This window comes from Anabrus simplex, chromosome 12, assembly GCF_040414725.1.
Source record: "Anabrus simplex isolate iqAnaSimp1 chromosome 12, ASM4041472v1, whole genome shotgun sequence".
NCBI classification, from domain to species: Eukaryota; Metazoa; Arthropoda; class Insecta; order Orthoptera; family Tettigoniidae; genus Anabrus; species Anabrus simplex.
Window position 1 is genome coordinate 75066846 of NC_090276.1, and position 27540 is coordinate 75094385.

The 27540-nt window shown below is 39.1% G+C and overlaps 1 protein-coding gene across 3 annotated transcripts in view; it reads left to right on the forward strand.

Moving 5' to 3' along the window:
* Positions 1-27540, forward strand: part of RhoGAP68F (Rho GTPase activating protein at 68F) — a 91367-nt gene that overhangs the window by 20591 nt on the left and 43236 nt on the right. For all 3 annotated transcript variants that reach the window (XM_067156414.2, XM_067156412.2, XM_067156413.2), the window contains 3 exons: positions 10153-10251; positions 20576-20787; positions 25673-25873. In XM_067156414.2, coding sequence (XP_067012515.1) covers positions 10153-10251; positions 20576-20787; positions 25673-25873 — 512 coding nt within the window. The remainder of the gene's footprint in view (positions 1-10152; positions 10252-20575; positions 20788-25672; positions 25874-27540) is intronic.

The following is a 27540-nucleotide window of genomic DNA, read 5'->3' on the forward strand; positions in this document are numbered from 1 at the left end:
TGCAGCTGATGCTTATTCCCTACTGTTCCAAGGGTGATTCCCATTGGTGCACTCGTGCTTTTTCTGATTAAGACAGTGTGAAGGTGGTCCATTACCAAGTTGAAAAGCAGCACCGATTCTTCAACTGCTTTGCGTAGGGGTAGGCTGTGATATTCATCTGAATGAAATGAGTTTTGAATACTGTAATTATTTGATCATCCATCATCCATCTTTGGGGATCTCAAAATTTGATGCAAACAAGTAAATTCACAAGTCTTGTCAATGGATGTGACGCGATCTTCCCTGTTGTTTCATTGCTTCCGTCCTTGTGTCCATTGTGTCGTGTTGTAATGTAGCCCATCTCAGCTGCGCAGTTGGGCTGTTAGCTTGCGTTCAGGAGATGGCGAGTTCGAACCCGAAGCCCTGAAGATGGTTTTCCATGCTTTCCCCATTTTCAAACCAGCCAAATACACCTTAATTAAAGCCATCTTCACTTCCTTTGCTGTCTTACCCTATTCTTTCTCATTGCAGCCATAAGAACTGTCCAAGTCGGTGCACCATAAAACCAGTCCTGTGTGATACCTGCTGTGTATGAATTTGTCTAGATTGTCTTCATTTGTGATTTCATGTTTGTATTCTGCTTTTTCTTATATTATACATTCCAGGTAGGACGGGGGAACTCCACAAAGGCTTATCGTGAGCAAACACATTGGGCTGATTGCAGAAACTATATTTACGAGGGGGGAATCAAATATAAATGGGATTTTATTTTTTATTTAAATTCATTTATTGAACAACACAAGGCAATTACAATTTATTTTTCCACATAGTTTCCTGCTTTGGAAATGCAGCTGCCCCAGTGTACGGGCAGCTTTTTGATGCCCTCATCGTAAAAAGAACAGGGCCATGTCACCAGCCAGTTGCACACGAAGTCTTCCACACTCTCATCTTTAAATCATTGCTCTCCTAGAGCTATTTTAAGCGGTCCGAACAAATGGAAAGTACAGGGCGATAAGTCCGGGCTGTAAGGAGGATGATAAAGTGTAATTCAGTGCATTTCCTGTAGCTTGGAGACAGAACTGCAGTATGGGGCCGCGCATTCTCGTGGAGGAGGATGACCTGTCGAATCGGTTGGTCTCGTTTTTTGCGGCAATATGCAACCTTCGCCTCGTTCAACAGCTCGCAGTAGTAAGCAGCATTGATTGTGCGTCTCTCATGCATAAAATCAATCAGCAATATGCCTCGCCGATCGAAGAAAACGGTTGCAAGAAACTTATTAAAAATAGGAAAGAATTTCCACCAATCAATACTTGTTTATTGCTTATATTAAGCTTAAAAAAAAAAAAAACTGTAGCTTAATATAAGCAATAAACAAGTATTGATTGGTGGAAATTCTTTCCTATTTTTAATTGTGTAATTCGTCAATACAGAAATGAAGATTATAGATTACGATGCAAGAAACTTGCCAGGTGACAGTCGAGTCTTGGCTTTCACTGGTGCTGCCTCACCTTTCCTCCGCCACTACTTACTGGCTTCTTTGTATTCGGGAGTGTAGTGGTGGACCCATGTTTTGTCGCAGGTGACAATCCGACTCAAAAAAGGCATTACCTTCTTCTGCAAACCTTGCTGTAAGCCTCTGACAGACCTCCAAAGTCTCAACTTCAGATTTTCGGTCAAAAGGAGAGGGACCTGTCTGAAACACACTTTACGTAACTGTTGGTCGTTTGTGATGATTGCTTGACAGCGCTCATAACTGATTCTGACTTGTTCTGCAATTTCTGATACTCTCACTCAACAATAGTATCTTTAACCGCAGAAATGTTTTCATCTGTAATGCTGGTCCGAGGATCGTGTTGCTGATTTTCCACACATTTTCGTCCTTCCTTGAACTTTTTATGCCAGGCAAACACCTGTGTGCTCAACAATGTTTTATCACTGCGCAGTCAATCTCTGGCAAATTTCTGTCACTGTAACTCCTTCACGAGCAAGAGATTTTATAATTATGCGTTGCGCAGTGGAGGGGTGCACCTGTAGATGATGTTCGCTGTTAAACAATGCCTAAGTACAGCTGCTAAATTATTTATTATTAGACGCTGTCTAGAGCCGACGTGCAAACACTGCTGAGGACATGATGACCAGATTGTGAGGAGAAAGGTTATTCCGACGGTCTCCAGTAGATTGTATGCTGCAAAATCATAATACATTTGAAATGCATGCGGTGATACTGTTAAATGCAGTTTCTCTTTTCAAGAGATGATATATAAGGGACTTGTTTCTTGAGCCTGACACAAAGGGCACTCCAGCACCTGTCAACCTGACTATGATTCTTGGCAACCGATATGTTTTAGGGATGATTGCTCTGAAATAATAGCTCCCATTGACTACATCCATATCAGAATAACTTGTCCTGATCGTCGGAGGCCACTCCCATACATCAGCTGGGAGGGAGTCGTTGTATATTTACTGCCAGTTAAGTACACCTAATAGTGACGCTATAAAGTGGGGGGGGTGTTTAAAAAAAAGCATTTATTAACAGCATGCTCCATTACAGAAAGTAATACTGCAAGCTTGTATACATATTGACAGTACTAATTAATACCTTACACATGATATCTTGTGAGATGTCAAAAGTTTTTGTTTGAAAATTTATAAAAATCCTGTAGGTGTTTGCCCTCGAGTTCGTATTTCTCCACCGGCCAGTGGCTCGCTGATTTTATAACGCTTCTATAAAGTTCACCTCTCTTGGAGTTGAGTAACTTACACTCCCAAAGAATATGGTGAACCGTCTGTTGATTTGTTTCACCACACACATAGTTTTCTGTTATTTTGAACCTAAAGAAATATTCACCAAATTTCCTGGGGGCTGTTGTCATATTATGACTTGGGTTTAGTATAATTTTTACTCTACTCCATACATTAGGAAGTGTAGTGTTTTCCCAAACGCTCTCCCACAATCGAATGGTTTCCTCCCTCAGGTCTTGTTTGGTCAAACGGTCTGCAAGTTTGTTTCCTTCATTGCCAACATGAGCCTTGATCCATGTAAAATGTATGATCCAGTTTTCTTGCTGAAAATATCGTAAAATACTTTATATTGTGCTTGCGCTTGTTTCGTATTTTACTATCAGTGTGTATTACATGTATTTTGTCTGTCTTGTAACTTCTCAAGGGCCTTAAGCACCACAACTTGCTCAGCCTGATTGTTTGAACCTAAGTTGTTGACTTAGTTCAGAGTTGATATGTATAGCAATTCCAGACCCGACACCCGACTCGGTTTTACTGCTGTCTGTGTACAACTGGACTGTATACAGTTGTTGTTGTTAGTCGTTTAGTCGCTTCCGACTCTCCGTGACCCCACAGACCAAAGTGCGCCATTTCTTCCTGCCGTGTACTATTTTCCGAAGTCTTTCTAAATTGAGAGCCGTTGCTTCCTTGATGCCATCAATCCTCGTCCTTTGTCGCCCTTTTCTCCTGTTACCATCAGTCTTCTCTAGCATTAAGGTCTTCTCCAGTGAATCATGTTTTCTCATAATATGACCGAAGTACTTTAGTTTTTGTCTGAGTATTTGACCTTCCAGTGAACAGCCTGGGTTGATTTCCTGTAATATGGACTTATTAGATCTCTTCGCAGTCCATGGAACTAAGGAGTTTTCTCCAATACCATATTTCAAATGCGACTATTCTTCAACGCTCAGCCTTTTCTTACTGTCCTGGTCTCGCTTCCGTACATTGCTACTGGGAAGACCATAGCCTTCACTATACGAATCTTCGTTCTTAAAGTTACGTCTCTACTCTTGAAAATGTAGTCAAGGTTGGCCATTGCCTTCTTCCCAAGGAGCAAGCGTCTCTTAATTTTATGGCTGCAATCGCCGTCAGCAGTTATTTTGGAGCGTAAGTAGATGAAACTAGGAACAACCTCCATTGTTTCACCATTTATATGCCAGGAGGTGATAGGTTTAGTTGCCATGATATTTGTTTTCTTGACATTCAACCTTAGTCCAGCTTTTGCACTTTCTTCTTTCACCTTCATTAGTAGATACTTAAGTTTTTCTTCACTTTCTGCCATCAGCTTGGTGTTATCAGCATATCTAAGGTTGTTTATATGTCTCCCACCAATTTTAGCTCCAGTTTCTGTTTCATCTAATTTGGCATTCCTCATCACATACTCCGCATATAAGTTGAATAAATGAGATGACAATATGCAGCCTTGGCGTACACCTTTCTCAATCTTGACCCGTTCAGTTGTTCCATATAGGGTTCTCTCTGTAGTTTCCTGATCAGAGTAGAGATTTCTCATAAGGCAAATAAGATGATCTGGTACTTCCATAGTCTTGAGTACTTGCCACAATTTGTGTTCAACACAGTCAAAGGCTTGAGCACAGTCAATAAAGCATAGGTATAGGTCTTTCTGGTATTCTCTTGCTTTCTCCATAATCCAGCGAATATTAGCAGTTTGATCTCTGGTTCCTCTCCTTTGTGGAAACCGGCTTGTATACAGTTCTTCTTCCTTTTTGTCGTGTATTATTATGTTTTCAGCTGGGTGAGGCCATTTTTTCATTCTTTGTAGAGTCAATCTCAGTGGTATCTCTCATGTGTTTTGTCACATCCCCCCCCCCCCCCTTTAGTAGGTGGGGCACATAATTTAAAGTACATGTCAACAAAGTAATTATTATTATTATTATTTACATATTTTACGCCCACATTGGAGCACTGAAATCAATACATTTGAGTTAATTTCTTCTTCTTCTTCTCCCAGAACTTTTTCATCCTCTCCGACCTGGAAGCCCTTTGTGTGTCCGATATAGTATATTGTTTCCGTTCAACTGCTTTTAGTTTGAGACTTATGCTTTTGTTCTTCAAAATCCTCTTCTCTTTTCTGTCTTTGATTTGTTGCCGAGTTATACCCAATTCTTCCAAATCGTCCTGAACTTCTTTGAACCAATTATTATTGATTTTATTCTTCAAAAAGTAATCGAATAGTTGTTTCAATATCCTGGTGTCTGCTAATCTTGATATGTGACAGAAAAAGGAAATTCTTCTTTTACGCATTGTAGATATTATTGATTCACATTCACGATAGACAATGTTGTTAGGCAACAATCTCCACTGTCCATCAACTTGGTGTTTTTTATTAATAATTGTTCTAAGAATTCTTCTCTCAGTTTTCTGTAATTTGTCTGTTGTAGATTTTACATTTAATTTGAATAAAGTTTCACTAGCATAGGTTGCCTCTGGTTTAACTATGGAATTATAGTGTTTCAGCTTAGCGTTTATCGAAAGAGATTTTTTTTTATAGGTTGGCCAGGTAAGTCTTTGTGCTTGTTTAAATTTAGTTGTTCTGTGTTCTATTGCTTCTTTTTCATTTGTGTTCCATGTTATTATTTCCCCAAGATATTTGAATTTCTGAACAATTTTAATCTCTTTATTACTGTTCAGCTGAATAACTGGTAAATCAACTTTAAAAGTTGGCATCATTTCTGTTTTTTCAAATGAAATTTGTAATCCCATTTTTTTAGCTATAATTTCTAGTTGTTCAATTTGAAATTTAGCCTCTTCTATTGTATTTACAAGTAATGCTAAATCGTCCGCAAAAGCAAGGCAGTTGAGTTTAATATTTCTACCGATCTTGATAGTTGGTTGGCATTTCTTGTTCCATTCACGCATAACCTTCTCCAATGCACAATTAAATAACAATGGTGAAAGTCCGTCTCCTTGTCGAAGTCCAGTTCTTACAGTGAATGATTCTGATAATTCACCTCTAAATTTAACTTTTGCCTTCGTATTTTTAAAAGTCATATTAATGAGGTTAACAAGTTTTTGATGTAAGCCAAATTCTTTAAGGCTTTTTAATAATGAGTCACGATGAATACTGTCGTATGCATTTTTAAAATCTACAAACGTGATGACCAGACCCTTACTTCGAACTCTTTGGTGCTTCATTATCCATTTTAAACTAATGATTTGATCTGGACAGCTTCTACCTGGTCGAAATCCTCCCTGATATTCTCCAAGTTCTTGGTCGAGTTGTTCTTGGATTCTTGTGTATATAATCTTGGATAAAATCTTGTATGTAATATCAAGTAAGGATATCCCCCGATAATTATTTGGATCAGAGCGATCACCTTTCTTGTGCAGCGGGTGGATTATCGCTGTATTCCATTCCTCAGGAAGCTTCTCCGTGTTCCAAATATCAATGATGTATTTATGTAGGTTTTGAATAGTCTGATCATTAGCATTCTTCCATATTTCTGCTACTATTTGATTCTCTCCTGCTGCTTTGTAGTTTTTAAGTGCATTAATTGCCGTTTTCACTTCATTGTAAACTGGTGGTATAATCTTTTGTAATGGAGTTTTATTTTTTGGGTTAGGATCAAATTCTAAATGTTCCACAGGATCCTCACAATTAAGTAACTCTTTAAAGTATTCTGCAAGAATGTTAGCATTATCCTGATTATTGTGTGCCATTTTACCATTTTTATTTCTTAACATAAGTGTGGGAGGGGTAAATTTAGATTGATATTGCTTGAATGTTTTGTAATAGTCTCTTGTTTTATGCTGATTGAATGTTTCTTCTATAGTGCTAAGCATTTCCTTTTGATAATTCCTTTTAATTGTCCTAATTTCTTTAGCTGTTTGTCTTCTGGCATTAATTAGTTCTTCTCGAGATTTTTCCGTTTTCCTCTGTTGATCATTTATCCATGCCTTGTGTCTTGCTTGAATTGCTTTGTCACATTCCTCGTTCCACCACGCATGTTTCTTTCTCCTTTTGATTGGGGCAATTTCTTCAGCTATGGTTTTAAGTTTGTTGATCATTGTCTCTAATTTGTCATTTAAAGGTGTTTTGGATCTCTCTAAATATATTTTATTATTTATTAAGTAACTGGGATCATAATTTCTCCTTGCTTTGAGATGATTATGTTTGTGTTTCCTTTTTGGTGTTAACTTGATTTTTATTTTTGAGATATAATGATCCGAGTCAATGTCTACCCCACGGAGGACTCTGACATTATAAAAGTAATAATGTAATTATCCAAAATAACAAACCTGAAGGAACATACGTCAGCCAGTGATAAACCATGAAAAACTTTTTAAATTTCAACAACACACACATTGCTAGAAACAAAGATACGCAGGATTACGAACATGACAACTAGAGAAAGGATATAGGAAGCAGGACGAGAAACCCTACAGAGGACGTGATCTTACGTGACGGTGTAGGGAAAAAGACATGAGACCATTTTCCCTTCATTCAACTTTGCTAATAATTAAGAAAATTTAACAAATTAATATTACAGCAATTAAAAGGATAACATTAACCAGAAAACAAGATTAAACAAAACACAAGATTTCTGTCCAAGGTTCTTCCAAAAATCTAAATTTCGATAAAATGCTTTAACTACTTTTAAGGAAGGTGAGCATAGCTTGACAACGAAATTCATAAGGGAAATTTAACAGGGAATATAAACATAATTACAACCATCTTGCAAGGCAAATAGAAAAAGAGTTTACAAATTATTACCAATAGTTTACAAGGAAAATAACAATGGAATTTGAAATTTAACGCAGAGGCCTTTAGAGTTGCTGTCCTCTCCTAATACACATCAGCGAGAGATGCATCGCTCTACAGGCTTACCCTAAATTGATGCAGCACTACGGGAGGGAATCCGAATGGAAAAATTAAATTTTACATTACACAAAAGGTTTATAAAAAGGAATTGTCTCCAGAACAAAGGATATGCCTAGCTGACGAGCTAAGGCATTACAAAAAAAAACGGTGAGAACCAGGGTCTAAGGTAAACACTGAAACTAATTTACATATAAATGTAACATTTGAGAAAAGAAAACATGCTTACCCTGAGGTGACTGGAGCCGCTGAGCGGACCACCGCGAGGACGTATGAAAACCAAAGACGCGGACCGAAGGCCGGAAATTGAGAAACACTCAAATAGCCAATCAGGGAAGCTACCTACGATTCGACCCGAAATTTTCACCAATGAAATGGCCGTTATTCCAGCCAATGAAAATACCTTACCTAATATGGTAATGTGGGAAACACATTTTAGAGGTTTCGATTGCGAAAGTCAGCGATTTCATGATCAAAGCCTCCACGTGGCAAATACAGGGTGATACAAAAGATGGGTTACAACAAGCATACTACTGGAGATCTCTAGTACCCAAAATACAATTTCTTCCAACACTCATAATGATTAAATAAATATCAACTGTCTCTCCTGTGAGTCCTAAAAATTCTTTAAATTCACAAAAAATTCACAACAAATAAAACACATTTCATCAACTTCCTCACAAATGTCTTAATTCTTGCGATGGCGATTTTACCAAAAATTTACATAAATACAGACCCAAACAAAAAACAAACATTTAATCGAATTCTTCGAAAATGTCTGAGTTCTTTAGTTTTTTCAATGACTATTTCACGACAAATTTTTAGCATAATGACAAGAAGTAAATGATTCCATCCATGTTATGAACTTGTCACCATCGGCGACATTTTTAATCCTTCCTTTATTTATGTTGTGATAATTTGCAATTTTCAAAAGTTTAATATTAATTGGAGTCATTGCAGCTAGCATGCATAATGCTTCCTGTGACATTCTGAAGACTTTCGTAACTAATATTTACCACCCTCTGTACTAGTTTTAGTTTGTTGACATTATGGTGTGTAAGGCATGTACTGAAACAGGAACTCCATACGGCACTAATGGAAGTATTGCTCCTTTGTAAATGATACTCACTACATCAGAACACAATCCCCAATTAATTTTAGCTAACTTTGACAAGATATGTATAATTTTTGTAGACGTTTCAGCTATATGTTTTATATGACTTTTGAATCTGAACCTGCTGCCAATTAATATCCTCAAACATTTAATTAAATTAGTCTGTTTTATTTTGTCATTGTTGATATATAGGCTTAAAATCTGTGGTTTTTTTCCTTTACTTGAGTTTTATTTTTTGAAAGATAGTTTTGTTTACTTTGTCCCAATGGGAGATTTTCACCTCTACTCAGGACCAAGCAATCACTTTAGTGTCGTTCTTGTTGTTGAGTCATACTGAACATTCCTCTTTGTGTGTGTCATTACATTCACTCAGATAGGTTTTTGGCAACGGTGATATAGGAAGAGCCAAGGGCTGGGAAGAAAGTGACTGCGGTCTTCATAACATCTCCAGAATTTTCCTGGTTTTTTAAATTTAAAAAAGAGTGTAAATGCTGCTGCTGCTGCTGCTGCTGCTGATGATGATGATGATATGATCAAACCCGTGTTCTCCAGAATGTATGCACCGTGCCACAAAGTCTTGTCCTTACAGGGGATCGTACTGCAGTTTCTTCTTCCCTTGCAACTGATATTTAAGACTACTCTCGCCATAAAGACAATCGTACTTTATCGTGATCTCGTGCCGCCTTACTAATCTTTTGAGATTTCATTTCCACAGAAAGCGATGTTCTTACCTGTGGGCAGGTGGTGCTCATGTTCTAACATGGGCAACAGCGGACTAATGTTTGTCGCACTGACCGACAAATTTCATCGGGTTGGAGAAGCAAAGAATAGCATGGCAGGTACTTGTATTTTCTCCAGAATTAAATCTTAAACAACATTTTGCTAAACACCGGTTGAACAGTGTTTATGCAGTGGGACAGTGTGCATAACTTGGGCGTTGTTTTGGTGGACAATGTCTAAAGCTTAAAATTAGTAATAATTGAACTGCAGTCGGCCAAGTGTGTGGACGTGGAGAGTACCTACACTGTCTCTTTCATTTGAAACCTTAAAGATGGCTGCCACAGATCTGTTTCGTATTCGTCACCATAATGATCAGTCCGCTCCAGAAAGTGGGGTACGGTTATACACAAGCCTCTGTGGGTTTGTGCCATCCATGCACAGTTATTGGTCCATTACTTCATGACATTTCATTTCCTATACCTGTCATCTCTTCCGATTTAGGCGGGAGACTCCCAGTTTTAAATCAGTGACTGCAGAACTTAAAATATGTTCAGCATAACCGCAGTCAATACGTGAAGAGGGAGCAACAGAAAGGGACGACGATAAACAGTGAGAATATCTCTTTGTTGACGGCAGTGCAGAGTCTATCTGTGTGTTACCTTTTTTTAAAAATAATTGACATTGTGCATTGTAACCGACCCATGTTTGTTTATTACAGCGCTAAGTTTGGTCGCAAGGTGATGTACGTCAATTACTTGCACGAGCTGCGACAACATCTTCACCTGGACCAGCTCAGCATACCTGAAGAGGTGCTCAGGTAATGTCCCTCTTATTGTATTCATCTTCATGGAAGGATACTGTTTGTAGTTGGGATGTCTCTGTGTGTCCAATACATCTTCAAATGGAACTAAAGAAAAGCTTTGAAAGGAGAGTGATCTGTTGTTTCATGATGCAGACATCTCAACTCCACCAGTTTCAGCTGGGAACTCCCACCCGCCCTCATTTTTTTCACCATTCCTCCCACTTTCGTGATCACGGAGACTGCTTTTCTGATTTTGAGAGGAAATTTATTATTTTCATCATCATCAGTTTCTCTTGTCCCGCTGCCACCAGGTTGGGATGTTTATGGCACCTTTCAATCTTCATCTATCCTCAACAGAGTTCCAATCCAGGTTTCTTCTAATTATACTCTTTTTGATCATGTGGGTCTCCCACTTTCCCTCCTTCCTCCTACCTGGTTCTCCATTATCCACTTCAGCATACTTTCCTCTTTCATCCTCTTAACACATCGAAACCATCTAAGTTTATCCCTCGTCATTCCGTCGTACAGCTTGTCCGCTCCAATTTCCTTCCTCACGTCCTCATTTTCACTCTGTCCTATCATACTGTTTAAAAATTTAATTTCACTGGTCTGGATGTTATTGTCATATCTTTTGGTCAGTGTCCAGTAGTACATCAGCTCTTTACTTCCTTCCTTCACACCAGGTTTCTCACACTCTGGTAGAATGCATTTCCCTGTTGAATCCTTTTACTGATCTCAAAATCCAGCCCAGCATCTTGCATCATTTCGATTTCCAAGTATTTGAAGTTCTCCACAGTTTCAAGGTTTTGTCCCTTTATTCCTATAATTCTTTTCCCTTCCCTTTTTCCTCTCGTCCCACTGTCTTACTCTTTTCCACTCTGATTTTCATTCCATGATGTTCAAATCATCTCACTCGTCGGGTTGCCCTTGTACTTCCTTACTGTTTGTTCCCCACATCACAATATAAACAGCTACCTGTCCCATTATTTTAAATTTGTGTCCTTCACAATTTCGTCCATACTCTTTGCGAATACCAATAGTGACAGCTGACTTCCGTCTCGCAGTCTGGACACTGCTGCAACAGTTCTTGTACATTGTTTGCAGATATCCTATCATTTATTTTCCAAATCCTTTCAGTTGCTTTACATTCCATACCTTTGCTCTGGGGACAGTATCGTAAGGAATGCCGTCAGCATATCTCTCCTGTATTCCCAATGTTCTTCCAGTAACGGTCAGGTACTAAAGATGGGGTCTAGTGTTGATTTTCCATTTGGAAAGCCATATTGCTCTTGTAATTTTCTTCCACCTTTCTTCTCATTGCCTTTCAAAAAGTTTTGCTATCTGAGATATGAGTGTGATTCCGCAATAATTATCACATACCTTCTCGTCCCTTTCTTAACACATGGGTGACGGGCCCTGAGAAATGTCCGTTTTATTCAAGACATCGTTTTCGTTCTCCCTGTGACCTCTCTTGACCATATATTGAACTATTTTGGACTTGCACATTGAGTAGAATAAATCATAGATGTATATCTGCCACTTTTCTTTTATACACCGCCTTCTTTTATTCTTTGATTTACTTTTGAAACGTCGACTTTCTTTTTGCTGGTTCAGTCAATGATAAGATGGAACGCTCACGTAATACAGTGTTAGCTGATGACGATATTTTAGAAGAATTGTATGCCGATGATCTTTCAAATGGATATAGTGATTGTGACTTGGTGGAAAATGAATGTGAGACTGATAGTGGAAGTGATATTCAAGCCCCTACTCTCCATAATTTACCTAGTATGCTCATTTATTCAAGTGATTGATGACTACAACGATGTAAACATTGATGATGTATTAAGAATTGATGCTGAAGATGGTTTTATAAAGACAGATCAGCCAAGGTATTTACAACTTTGAGGATAAAATCTTGACTTGTAAAATGTGCACTCGAGTATGCTCAGTAGAAAAATGTCCGGTCCACAGGGTATATGACAAGCTCAACCTTCCAGTCAGCAATGCGTTAACCCATTCACATACCATTTAATTCAACTTATTTATGCCTTGGTGTACCATTTATTTTCATTACTTTACATATTCTCAGTGACACTGAAAAAGCATATTTTACAGAAACCTAATGAGAGGAAATATTCAAACTACTGTCAGTTGCACTTTGTAAAGTCTTGATGTGTACGGTAGATCATAAAACATTCATCTACGTGAGCGCCACCTTGCACCGGTTGCATTCAAATGATTCCTTTCTCAGACCCCGTGTCACACAGGCTTTGCATCTCCGTGACAAGATAACCTTCTTTGTTGTTGGGGGTATTTTGGTTGGAAAGTGTCCCCAGTGCCTGCCCTGAAGTCTCAGTGGTGTATTCCCAGGGCTTGGGCGTCCTCGTTTTGGATTGTCAGGCAAGGTCACACTTGCCAACAGCTGTTCGGCCAAATTGATCCGGAAGCTGGTAAAGCCTACTCACTTCTTCTCAGGGTTGAGGCGGCGATGAATGATGTTGGAAATCAGAAGTGTCATGTCTAGTATGTAGAAGTATATCTTTTTGTATCCTTTTACATACTTCCTCATCAAGGGGAATGATGCGATTCTCTGGTCATGAGAATGAACACCACCCCTTCCACAGTTGTAGTCAACAACAAGATTGGGTCTGAACTTCTTGCCATCATACTTCACCACTTCAAGGTAATCTGGCTTGCTGTGTTGCATGTGCACCACTTTCTTGTCTACCCATTTCACAGCCAAAACCCCATTACTGGAAACGAAGGTGAGTTCAGCTTTGTGCTGCTGAGTTCCTTGGACATGAACTTCCTGTTTGGCCTCACTGTACCAACAGCATAAGTCTTATTATCCAGTAGATTTCTGAATAATGTTGGTGAACTGTACCAGTTGTCCCTGTATAGCATTCTCCAGCAACCCAAAAGCTTTCCGCACATTTCCGTAACTACTTGTTCACTTGAAAGTAATCCCACTGTAGATACTTCACTGCCATTCTCCTTCCCAGTATAAATTCTGAAGTTCCAACTGTACCCATTATCAGATGCACACACCTTGTATATTTCTATGCCAAACCTGGCTCTATTTGATGGGTTATATTGTACGTATGAAAGCTGACCTTTGAACTTCATCAGACTTTCATCTATAGACACTTTTTCTCCAAGCATATAGACCTTTGAAATCTATCTAAAACTAAAATAAAGCACAGGCCTTACTTTCCTAAGTTTATCACCAGCAGTTTTAGGGGCATCACTGGACAAGTGGAGGAATTTATTTATAGATTTGAACCTCTTGAAAGGCATGGTTTCTCCAAAAATTGGAGTCTCCATAACCCTGCGCTTAGACCAATAGTCTTGGAGTGAGGGCTTCTTATTTTTTGATCTTAGGATGCACAGAGCAAAATGGGCCTTCATTTCATCCACAGATACAGGAAACCAATGTTCCTTTTCATATGATATTACCCTATTTGTATCGTCGGCAGCAGATACAAGACATTTACTTGCATAAGCATTTGTCTCTTTTGTTAGATGTTCCCAAAAGTCTGCTGTTAGAAATTCGTTCACAACTTGCAGTTCGTTAGGGTACTGTCCTAGGCGCCTTTGAACAACACTATTTATTTCACCAGTTGCGATGCATGAATGATATTCTGGAGTATTATTTACGTGCTCCCAGTTCCATTCCCTATCAAGTGAAAGATGATTAGAAGCCGTTGGTGTAGTATCAGATGTAGGCCTAAAATTCAATGTTACATTTGATGGCAAAACAGCACTTTGTTCACCCCTACAAACTCACGTCGCTGTCACACGAACTACTTTCACTACATTCATTTTCACTAAATTCTTCATCGCTTATTTCAATATCAATGTCACTCTCTTAAAAATTACCTTATAATCGCTTTGTCACTCGACTTGGAGGCAGCCATGATTTCGCTTATGATGAGGTTTCTAAGCTACAGGTTATTCTTTCCACGGAATGCATTAATGGAATAAAACAGTGCTTCCATCTGTCAAGAGGTTACCTTACTAATATCATATCCTTTCACAAAGGAAACCGGCTTGGAGCAGGTCCAGAAATTAACACTACACACGGGCAGAGAGATCCGTCTTTGTACCGGAGTGCGGTTGAGAGCCAGGACGGAGAGATCCGTCAAAGTACGTCAAGTGGTTAAACAGAGATTGTATTACTACTTTACTCCAGTCATTTGGTATAGCTTTTTCTTTCCAATCTTAATAGCCTGTAGAACCATTCGAGACCAGCAGGTCCTGTTGCTTTTATCATTTCCACACACAGTTCATCCAATCTGCTGCTTTCCCACTTTCGTTTCTTTGATATCAGTTTCCACGTCTTCCATTGCAATTTCACTCTTGAATTCTGTCTTTTCACATTCTACCTCTTATCATCTCATCTACACCCTTTCTGACATTCAAGAGTTCATCGAAGTACTGCTTTCATCTTTTCCTTAGCTCCTCTGGTTGTATTCTTTTCTTTTCTTTTTTCTCTTTCACCTGCTTTCTTCTTAAGTCTATTTAGTGCTATAGACATAGTCTTCCAACTCTCGTGTAAATCATTCCCAGCTGGTCTTCTTTTCTTCACTTAGTACTTTCTTGCACCTTCTTCTTATTTCCTGATACTTTATCCTACTTTCTTCTCTTTTTTCCCTATTCCACATTTGCAATGGTTTCTTCTTATATTTTTCACTGCCTCCTTTACCCTCTCATTCCACCATGGGATATCTTTATACTTCCCTGTTTTAGTTATTCTGCCACAATCACTCTCTGCACACCTTACAAATGCCTTCTTGGTCATGTTGCAACTCCTCGTGTACACGCTCCACTTTAGTTCTAGGTATGTGCTGTTTCAGTACATTTTGGCATTTTTCTTTTATTTCCATATCTTTTAATTTCCACACTTTTATTTTCTTCTCCCTTATTATATGGAATATTTTGGGACCGAATAAATTGAACAATGAATACGGGAGAGCGACAGTTGCAGGAAAGGTGCATCGAGGTTCTAAGGTACATCTTTTCCAGTCATAATGTATTTTATTCAATAATTATTTATAAAAAGCAAAATACTTCTAGTATCAAACCTTTGGAACACATGACTCTTCAATCTTCAATTTGCTGAACACTAGGTGATCATTGATAATCGCAGTTCAACAATGTAGCAGACAGCCCTCTTCAGAAACTCTGCATCCTGCATCAGTTTACTTGCTAAGTACTAGAAGCTCTCCATAATCTGAAAGTACTAGCCTTGCTTAACAAATTTTGAGATCTGAAATTGTCCCAAAGATCTTCCGTAAATTAGCGATCTCTGTGTTAAATTCCAATGTTAAATTTCCCCTCATCTATCGTTTTATCACATCAATCGTCAAAAACATATTTGTCCTTGGCCACAATTTTCTCGCATTGATCGATCGTACGTAAGAAAAATATACGCAAAAGTTCAGAAACTCTGCATCCTGCATCAGTTTACTTGCTAAGTACTAGAAGCTCTCCATAATCTGAAAGCACTAGCCTTGCTTAACAAATTTTGAGGTCTGAAATTGTCCCAGACATCTTCCGTAAATTAGCGATCTCTGTGTTAAATTCCAATGTTAAATTTCCCCTCATCTATCGTTTTATCACATCAGTCGTCAAAAAGATATTTGTCCTCGGCCACAATTTTCTCGCATTGATCGATCGTATGTAAGAAAAATATACGCAAAAGTTTTTTGAATTTAAAGCGACAGCGCAGTACTCTAGCATAGAATAGCGACAACCTGGTACGCAAGAATGTACGAGCGATTCAGAGTTGCTAGCCTTGTGCAAACATCTTGTAGGCTGAAGTGCTGTGCGCAGGTTATTACACGCAAACTCACTATGAGTCTCCTGGTTCCAATACTTTGCCGCAACCCACTAACAGACCTGTAAACGTATTGTTATTTACAGGAATTAAAGTGGAGGCATTGTGAAAACTCAGATTTACCACCATTTTCTGTGTTGCAGTTGGCTGGCTGTCACCTTTGTTGAAAATAACTAATTCGTGCAGTTTAAAATAGTCACGGCGTGTACCGGGTGCTTATTAATTAGTCACAGGGTTATTATTTGCGTCGTACCTTGTGGAGTGTGTGGAATTGTAGAGGCCTGTTGACCGCTTTGTTGCCCCCTGCGCAATTGTCTTCTTAAGTTGGCTGCCCCACTGTGACATTGTCCGCAAAGGGACACCATAATATCCACGTATGTCATTAATTTGCAATGAGAGTAACCTGAGAAAAGTGAAACAAAATGGTAGTAAATTTCACGCTTTTTATTTTCATCACGTGTATTGTGGTTGCATATTTCAATGCCCTTGTGTATAGTATGAGCATGTGCACTCCCATGGCTAAATGGTTAGCGCGTGCTGGCCTTTGGCCGAAGGGGTCCCGATTGGGTCGAACATTTTAACTTTCTGTTGTTAATTCTGACGGTGTATATCATAGGTAGGGCCGCATTTTCATAGGCGTCTAGATCGCCTATCGCACAACAACTCGAAAGACCTGCACTAGGCCTCTCCAGAGGCCACACACAGTTGTTATTTATAATAATAATAATAATAATAATAATAATAATAATAATAATAATTTATTATGAGATTTCGTGATGAAAATTTCCAAATAAAGACCCATATTTTATTATTTTGCTTTCCTCCTATTTTTTATGTTAACCGTGTTTGTTTTCCTGCATCCATCGTCGTTTTCCCCCCTCCCTTTTACTGGATAGTTAAATTTGGAAACATTGTAACAGCAGAAACTATTTTCCTTACAGTTTGCTTTATGCACGCCCTCACAGATAAGTCTTACTGTGACGATGGGACAGGAAAGGGCTAGGAATGGGAAGGAAGCAACCGTGGTCTTAATTACGGTTCAGCCCCAGAATTTGCCTGGTGTGAAAGTGGGGAAACCACGGAAAAGCATGTTCGTGGCTGCCGACAGTGGAGTTTAAAACTGGTAGTTACATCGGCCAAAGTGTGCAGCCACTTGCTCCCGTAATATGATAAGAAGGAAGTCAAATTCTCCAGTGTCGACTTAGTTAATGTAACTTTAGATGTCACGACAGTCTACTTCTTGTCCACAGCAGCTGGGAGTTCAGTTTCATATTTACAATCTCTTTGGGCGGAATTTCACAGAAATAAAAGGGTGCAGTTTTCGGACCATCTGTTCCAGTGCCATTGCTATTCAGTTTCATTTCATAGTTTTTCATTCGGTGTGAGTTATTTACTTCTGTTATTTGATCACAGTCTTAGTACAGTGTTTGTTTGGCATCTTCACTTCATTTCGGAAAATGAGCAGTGAAGTTGTGCAAAATTATTGGAAGATGAAAGTGATGGATCTGACTTTGAGGTTATTGAGACTGAACCGAGAGACTCACAGTCATATTTGGAATGTTTTTCGGCTATTTCCTCACATTAAATATCGGAAAGTGAAAGTGATGACAAACCTATCATAACACTTTCCCTATTATTTCAAGAATGTACCTCTCAGAGTGATGAAACTTTTGTTAGTGCATTACAGATATGTTGAGAATGTGTACATCGCAGTTTGTTTGCGACATGTTCCTTTTTGTATATATATGATCAAAATTTTTAAAATTACATTTTTAATTTAGGAATTACACTCTTTAAACAGACTGTACATTTTTCTAGTCAAAACATTTATGCAATTTCGTGTCACCACGACAGTCCTCGGTGTAATAGTTTTACATAGGTATATACAACTTCATACATTTATTTCATATCTTGCGGATACAGTAGAGTCTCGTTAATCTGAACTAATTGGGACCAGAGTCTTTTCGGATCACGAAATTTTCGGATTAACCGGAAAATATTTTCTAATAATAATGTTATTGTTTTTACGTCCCGCTGACTACTTTTATGGTTTCCGGAGGTGCCTAGGTGCCCGGATTTTCTCCTGCAGGAGTTCTTTTACGTGCCAGTAAATCTACTTACACAAGGCTGACGTATTTGAGCCCCTTCAAATACCACCGAACTGAGCCAGAATCGAACGTGCCAAGTTGGGGTCGGAAGGCCGGCTCCTAAAACATCTGAGGAAAATAGTTTCTACAATACAGTACAGTACATACTGTAATTTGAAATGTCCATTCTTTTGCAGTTCCATTAACAAAATACTGTATAAAATTACAGTAGCGTAGTTAAGAACCCGTAGAGGAAAAAACAACAGTGAAATTGACATTAGCGAGTGGATGGAAGCTGACTGTCATCAATTACAAAGAGATCAAGAAACTGTAGCTATGGTGGAGAAAGAATCTGGAGTTGATTAGGAACAGAGTGACGACGAAGAAGACCACAATGAACAACTAGTGTCACATTCAGATGCCGTGGCTTCCTTAGAACTTACATGTTATAATTCTCATGTTAGGTCCGTATTGAAATGTACGTAAATACAAAGTATGTTACAAGTGTTTATTTATATATCCACCTATTCAATACAAAGAGATATTTTTAGAAATTAAATATTATTATAAAATGTTAAGGGACATGTTTCGCCCATATTAAGGGCATCATCAGCCTCAAATTCAAACCTGTATGGTGAAAAATCAGGATCCTGATTGCTCTTACAAGCCATAAAAAGAGGATATCGTTATAGGTGTCAGTCTAAACATACAAAATATTAGAATGTCCTTGGCTAAAATTGCAGTATCAAGCTGAATGTCATAAGTTCACATGAATATAATTTCCGGAGCGTTGAAAAACTTGTTGGGGTAGGGCAGTAAACAGCTCAGTCTTTATAATGAAACAGAAATGTGCCTCCTTGAAGATGATAAGAAAAAGCAAAGCTGATACACTGTTACAGATCTCTTAAATGGCTGTTCAGCTGCCTATAGTCTATAGACTATATAGACTATAGACTATATATTTTAGCCAAGGACATTCTAATATTTTGTATGTTTAGACTGACACCTATAATGATATCCCCTTTTTATGGCTTGTAAGAGCAATCAGGATCCTGATTTTTCACCATACAGGTTTGAATTTGAGGCTGATGATGCCCTTAATATGGGCGAAACATGTCCCTTAACATTTTATAATAATATTTAATTTCTAAAAAGATCTCTTTGTATTGAATAGGTGGATATGTAAATAAACACTTGTAACATACTTTGTATTTCCTTAGAACTTGCCGTACGCTACATCGAGCAACACTCTGCTGCTACGCCCACTGATGTTTATGAGAAGCTGGTTTAATGCTGCATCTTCGAGTAGGTTCCAGTCACTACGGCACAAGAAACTAACAGACTGTGTAAAGATAAACGACCAGTGATTGATAGTTTATGATGTGTAATTATGTTTACATTAAGTTATTCTAGTAAAATATGACTAATACAATGCAAGTAAATCTTCATTCTATAATATGTTCTTTCATTTCAATCAGGAGAATTTTTTAAAAATTGAATATTTCAGTTCGGATTAACGGGACTCTAGTGTATTTTGTATTTTATTTAGACAAGTAAAAGCTGCCACCACAAGATTTGACATTACCAGTTCTAGGGTTAATGTTGTTCAGTCTGTCAAAAGCACTAATTAGAACACATATAACACTATAATGGAATTAATGAGCAGGGAGTGTGTGAAGATGTGAGGAGTGCCCTTGTACTTTTGTGTTTCCATGTTTGTCCTCGTCTTCTATTTCTGTTGCTCGCACTGACCTACCATTGTCTTCATTCTATTATGTGTGTTCCTGTTTTTATTCCCCTATTTTCCTCTCTGAATTGATTTGACACTCCTTTGTTTCTTTCCTGTACTTATATTGAACTACTGAAGATGTGGTGAAAGAAATCTAGGGACTGTTTGTAGCTGATGTACATGATGTTACGACTTTGAAAGTTCCAGGGACTGTTTGTAGCTGATGTACATGATGTTACGACTTTGAGAGTTCCACATTACAGGTGCTCAGATGACACTGGAGACGGCACAGGTCCACTGTATGGGAAGCACAGTGTTAATTTTAGGATGGTCAAGTTAACACTTGATCTTCCCATGGCTGGTGACAAACTAAGTGAAAATGACAGCCTGCTGTATGTTTCGGGAAAGAATAGTTCTTTCTTGACAGACTCTTCTGTATTTGGAGTCCAGATGTTTTTCCACCGACTTATGTATGTTTTGATTTGAGCTTGTCTTCGGATCCAGAAAAGGCGGACGTGGTGGTGGGTTAGGGTCTGTTGTACTGTAAGTGTTATCGTGCCAGGTACTGGGCTGAAGCTGTCCCTGTCATTGAGTACAGAGCCTATTGTATGTAATAGAGTGTAAACGTGTTATGATGGATGTTATGTAATTAGTGCAGCATCATCTGGTTTACTATCCTAGGCATGACGAACGGTTGCTGCAGAAGTGTAAGAATACGAACACACTCCAGCAGGCTCAGCAGGCCGTTGCCCCGGTTGCCAACGTCCAGTTCCACACTCCTCTACCAACCCAACAGTTTGGAGTGTCGCTGCAGTTCATCAAGGAGAACAACGGCGGCGAGGTCATCCCTCCTGTGGTGAGGCAGTGTGTTGAGTTCCTCAGTCAACCTGATGGTGAGTGTCTACAAGCAGAAACCTGTAAAAAATAAAAATACATCTTGGAATGGAGGAATATTGAGTAAGCTAAATAATCCTATAAAACAGAAAACTGCATAACATGGAAACAACCATTTTTGGGTACCATTTCCGCACGTAATCCGATTAAAATAATCATTTTCAGTTTTGAATTATTTATGGCAGCGGGGTATTATTTTTGGGGCTGAATTTATGTGGACTTCTAGGAACCATTAAACCATAAACTCGGTGATTGCATGGAAGATATCCTTCCACCCCCTCTTGCAAGAGTAGATCGTTCGTTCTCAGTTTTGGATGAGCGAACAGGTTGTGGAGTACGAGTGGAATAAAACTGTAGTGATTTCTTGATTAATTCAGAGTCGTGCAGTACAGTACAAATGTGTTCTAAACATAAAAAGCTTGCGCTCGAGAAGAAAATTAAAGTGATTGAAGAACATGAAATAATTTGCAGCTTCTAAAGTTATTCCGGAACCAGTGCAGGATGTGAAGGAGGTCATACAATGTTCCCTTATGCACAATAAACCTCACATAGCACAACGATTCTAAAAAAGTCCACTTATTGCGAGTCTTAATGCTAAATATCTAGCTTACAAATCATTAACTATTAATTCCTAAGAGAAAATTATATTTGTCCACTTTTTAATACACCATTAAGAAAGACTTGACACTTTTAATAAATAATTGAAAGACAGTGTACCAAGGGAAAGAATTTGCCAATGCATGAAAGAACTTCAAGTGCGAGACAGCCTCATAGACAAAGTGAAAATGTTGTATAGTGGGAACAGAAGCTGTATTCAAGTAGGATGTGGTTTGTAGGACTGGTTTGAAACAAAGAGAGGAGTGCAGCAGGGCAGCTCATTGTCACCACTTCTATTTATTATTGTGATGGATGTAGTAATGAAGTCTATTCAAAGGAAAGAACATGGAGATATCAAAGCCTTCACATTTGCAGATGATGATGGGATCTGGAGTGACTCAGAAGAGGAATTGGGAGAGAGAATGCAAAGCTGGAATTAGGAGTTTAAGAAATAGGGTTTAAACATCAGTAACACCAAGACGGTGGTGATGAAAGTGTACGGGGAAGGAGCAGAACCAATAGTCATGTTAGATGAAGCCCAACTGAACAGCGTTCCAGTTTTCAAATACTTGGGTAGCGTTCTATCAAATGACAACCTAGCAAAACATGAGGTGAACAGTCGAATCAATAAGGCAACACAATTTTACCACCAGGTAAGACACCTGCTGTGGGATGAGCAAATACCTATGAAAACAAAAATGACATTGTACAAGTCCTATTATACACCAATTCTTACATACAGTCCTGAAACCACAACACTGACCAATAGAGATAATTCCAAACTAAATATCTAGCGTCAACGCGACTCAATAGTTCATATATGACAGAGCCCACTCAAAGGGACCGAAGGACATTGGCTCTCCTACAGACAATAAAAGCTATGAGTCAATATAAACAGCAGTGATTCTTCTGCATTAGTTAGACACTACCATATAGGCTCCGTCTTGTGTTAAATAACAGTCCACCACAGATGAAGCAAGAGAAGATTCTCCTAATTGTTTAGGTCAATCATATGTAAACAGGATTTTTGTTCCTGAATATCAGCAGTTGGTAGCACTGGATCCACGCTTTTAGTATGCTTGGGAGAGGCCATTAGGAGTGGAGAGAGCCAGCAGTCACGTACTTTGAACCGCTTCGTCAGTGACTCTCACGATGTTGGAGCAACAGGCGAAGCCCTCCACTGTGCAACTATAATTATACAATTTCTTGCTAGTGAAGGAGTTCAAGCGACGGAAATTTTCTGGAGATTGACTGCACAGTTTGGTAATCAAACATTGGCAAGAACGCTTGTGTTTGCCTGGCATAAAGAGTTCAAGGAAGGGCGAAAACATGTGGAAAATCAGCAACATGATTGCTGTCCTTGGACTAGCATTTACAGACAAAAACATTTGTGCGGTTTGAGACATTCTTGAAGACTCTTGACAGGCGAGAGGATAAAAAATTGCAAAACAGGTTGGAATAAGTTATGAGAGCTGTCCAGCTGTCATCACAAATGACCTACAGTTCCATAAAGTGTGTTCTAGATCAGACGTCATCACGTAGTTGCTCTAGGGAGACGGTGTTACTTGCTCCGCTCGGGGCGAGTGTCACGTGACAAGAGAGCAGCAGTCAGGCGGGTTGCATACCGTGGCCGTACTGTACTTGCGCCACTGGCCTTCAATACAAACTACGTCATGCACTTCCCCTACTTCTTCCCCTAATTGCTCGCTAAGCTTTTCTCGTTCCTCGAGAGCAGGGAGCAAACTGGCTCCGAAGGCATTTCACTCTCGATTGACGATGCCTGTTCTAGATGGTTCCCTCGCAATTTGACCGAAAATCAGAAATTGAGACGTTTGGAGGTCTCTCGCAGGCTTTCAGCGAGGTTTGTGAACCAAGGAGCTGCATTTTTTAGTTAGATCTTCACCTGTGATGAAATGTGGGTCCAATCCAAACAAGCCGGTAAGGATTGGCAGAGAAAAGGGGAGGCATCCGCAGTGAAAGCCAAGACTCGGCTGTCAGCTGGCACAATTCTTTCAAACTTTTTTTTTTTTTTCGACCTGTGAGGAATTTTGCTCATTGATTTTTTGTACGAGTGACGCATAATCAATGCTGTTTACTACTGCAAGCTGTTGAACAAGGTGAGGAATGCATATCACGGCAAAAGTTGAGACCAACCGATTCAACAGGTGATCCTCCTCCGCGACAAATCCAGGCCCCATACTGCAGCTGTGTCTCCAAACTCCAGGAAATGCACTGGACACAACTTGATCATCCTCCTTTCAACCCTGACCTATCGCTGTACGATTTCTATTTGTTTGGACCGCTTAAAGAAGCTCTAGCAAGGCAACGATTTGAAGATGATGAGGGCGTGGAGGAATACGCGTGCAATTGGTTCCTGACGAAACCAGCTTCACTCTACGATGCTGCGATAAAAAACCTCCTTCTCGCTGGGGAAGGTGTATTTCTAAAGCAAGAAAGTATGTGGAAAAATAAAATGTAATTGCCTTTTGTTTTTCAATAAATGATTTTTATAAAAATCCTGTTTATATTTGATTTGCTCTTGTAACTTGCATATGGTCCATTTCACCAACAGAACAATAACAATTATTTTTAACATGACAACAAATATGTAACAAGGCGACTTCATTATTAACATTTTTAACACTATGAGCCCGGACGTTTCAAGATGGCGTCCCTACCCTGTGCCGGCGTAATTTAGACTCTCAGAAAAAAAATCACTGTTCTGTCAGTTTTCGCATTATAAATTAACAAATTTTTATACGTATTGTACAAAGAGTGGGCTATCCCGTGAAATCAAATAAAAAATGCTTACATTCAGCATTGGAAAGAAGCTTAGGCTACACTATTGGTCCATTCTGATAGCCTTGTTCACGCACTTGAATTTCTAATTCACTGGAAAAGTTTGATGGTTTTTAGTCACCGAATAACAGAATTACACATTGTTATACCCAATACTTAGCTTTGGTATGGTAACACTCAAAACATTCTCCTATGCAAAGACCTAGGTCACATTTACGACAATATATGGTTGTCATTTTCTTCACAGCACGACCGGTGTTATGTTTGGACTTCTCGTAGCAAACCTTGCACATACGCTGCGCGTGTCCTTCCTTCATCGCGCCTACTGCAGGTATTCTGTCTGGAAAATGATCTCTACCTACTAGCCTTCCTGCAGTTGATGCTCGTGATTCTTCAGTAATGTAGGCCCCAACACTACTCACCAAATCATCCGCTAAACGTTCACAAAATTTTGAAAGGGGAAGTTTTTGTGAAGAAGCCTTACAGTTATGTATATAGACATTCACTATGGCAAGATCAAACAGATGGAAGAATAATTCTTTCCACCACTCTGTCAATTTCCTTGTGAATGCATAATATGCCAACAATTGGTCAGACTTAACAACACCAATATTGAATTTGTTATAGTCTACTACTGCTGATGGTTTGGATTTCTCGTGGCTCCCTCTTGCTGCAGGTACTTCAATCATGTCATCATGTGCAGTGCTCAGCATATACACATCTCGAACATCTCGCTACTTTATTGCTAGAAGGTGTTCTTTCTGCAGTGACATTTTGTCACCCTTTTTCAGTTTTTTTGCGAACTCTGATTTTGGCATTACGGTGCCAGCTGCTTTAGTCTGACAGTCTCACAGATGGTCATAATTATACAGTATAAATCGACTACTTGAGAGATGATTGCAGACTGTTGCCTCACTACACTTTCATTCTAAATCTGTGAAGTCAATAATCTATTGTTAGAACACACGCACATAAATTTGAGCTTATCTAACCAGAGCGCGCGAGGAGTACGTATGTCAGCAATTACGTAAGATCTAACTGAGCGCACGTGGCTACAAAACATCGTCCCTGAGTTCCACCACTATTCACTATTGATCGACAACACCACCTAATGATAGTAAAGGAAATCGACAACACGTCAAAGCAAAAACTAATTCGATAACGTGAATAGCTTTCGAGTGGCTGAATTTCAAAGATCGTAGTAGTAGTAGTATTATTAACAGCGGCACTCAGGCGCACGCCGCCTGGTAGTAATATTACTACCGGCGGGCGCATAGTGTTAAATATATAACAACACATTACTCTTATGAGTAGAGAATTGGGACCTTGAGTTTTCTCGGTCCCCTTTCTGTCTTAAACCATTGTACTTTGCCCACTTGTGTTTCCATTGTTGACTTGTTCATTTGTATTGTTCGTTGTCCAATCTCTATTTTTGTTGGATTTTCCTGAATGAATGGTACACAAGGTGATGTGAATTGGATGTTGCAGCCCTGGAGACGGAAGGCTTGTTCCGGAGATCGGCGAGCGTATCGCAGGTCAAGGAGCTGCAGGCCACGTTCAACCAGGGTCTTCCTGTAGACTTCCACAACGACGTTCATCTTGCCGCAGTCATCTTGAAGACTTTCCTTCGCGATCTGGAGGAACCGCTTATGACTTTCGAATTGTACGATGAAATAACGCAGTTTCAGAGTAAGTTACTTTTACCGTACTTAATAATATTATCAAGAGCCATCTAATGTATTTACTCGTATACTTTTTGCCATCGCCTAATTGATCTTCCTTTTTTAACCCTATATACTGACATATGGTTTAACAGTCTACTTTCAAGTTACAGATAATAAAACAAGGTTATTTGAGAATAAACGGAAGTGTCTCTGTGCCTTGTGCGATGTTGTTGTTTGAGTCATCAGTCCATAGACTGGTTTGATGCAGTTCACCATGCCGCCCTATCCTGTGCTAAACTCTTCATTTCTACGTAACTATTGCATCCTACATCTGCTCTAATCTGCTTGTCATATTCATACCTTGGTCTACCCCTACCGTTCTTACCACCTACACTTCCTTCAAAAACCAACTGAACAAGTGCTGGGTGTCTTAAGATGTGTCCTATCATTCTATCTCGTCTTCTCGTCAAATTTAGCCAAATCGATCTCCTCTCACCAATTCGATTCAGTATCTCTTCATTCGTGATTCGATCTATCCATCTCACCTTCAGCATTCTTCTGTAACACCACATTTCAAAAGCTTCTATTCTCTTTCTTTCTGAGCTAGTTATCGTCCATGTTTCACTTCCATACAATGCCACGCTCCACACGAAAGTCTTCAAAAACATCTTTCTAATTCCGATATCAATGTTTGAAGTGAGCAAATTTCTTTTCTTAAGAAAGCTCTTCCTTGCTTGTGCTAGTCTGCATTTTATGTCCTCCTTACTTCTGCCATCGTTAGTTATTTTACTACCCAAGTAACAATATTCATCTACTTCCTTTAAGACTTCATTTCCTAATCTAATATTTCCTACATCACCTGCCTTCGTTCGACTGCACTCCATTACTTTTGTTTTGAACTTATTTATTTTCATCTTGTACTCCTTACCCAAGACTTCATCCATACCATTCAGCAACTTCTCAATATCTTCTGCAGTCTCAGATAAAATAACAATTTAATCGGCAAATATGAAGGTTTTGATTTCCTCTCCTTGGACTGTGATTCCCTTTCCAAATTTCTCTTTGATTTCCTTTACTGCCTGTTCTATGTAAACATTAAAATGGAGAGGGGACAAACTGCAGCCTTGCCTCACTCCTTTCTGGATTGCTGCTTCTTTTTCAAAGCCCTCGATTCTTGTCACTGCAGACTGATTTTTATACAGATTGTAGATAATTCTTCGTTCTCGGTATCTGATCCCTATCATCTTCAGAATCATAAATATCTTGGTCCAATCAACATTATCGAATGCCTTTTCTAGATCTACGAATGCCATGTACATGGGCTTATCCTTCTTGATTCGATCCTCTAAGATCAGACGTAAAGTCAGGATTGCTTCACGTGTTCCTACATTTCTTCTGAAGCCAATTTGATCTTCTCCCAACTCAGCTTCAACTTGTTTTTCCATTCTTCTGTAAATAATACGTGTTAAAATTTTGCAGGCATGAGATACTAAACTAATGGTGCGGTAGTTTTCACACCTGTCAGCACCGGCTTTCTTGGGAATAGGTATATCAACATTCTTCCGAAAATCGGATGGGACTTCTCCTGTCTCGTACATCTTGCACACTAAATGAAATAACCTTGCCATGCTGCTTTCTCCTAAGGCAGTCAGTAATTCAGAGGGAATGTCATCAATTCCAGGTGCCTTGTTC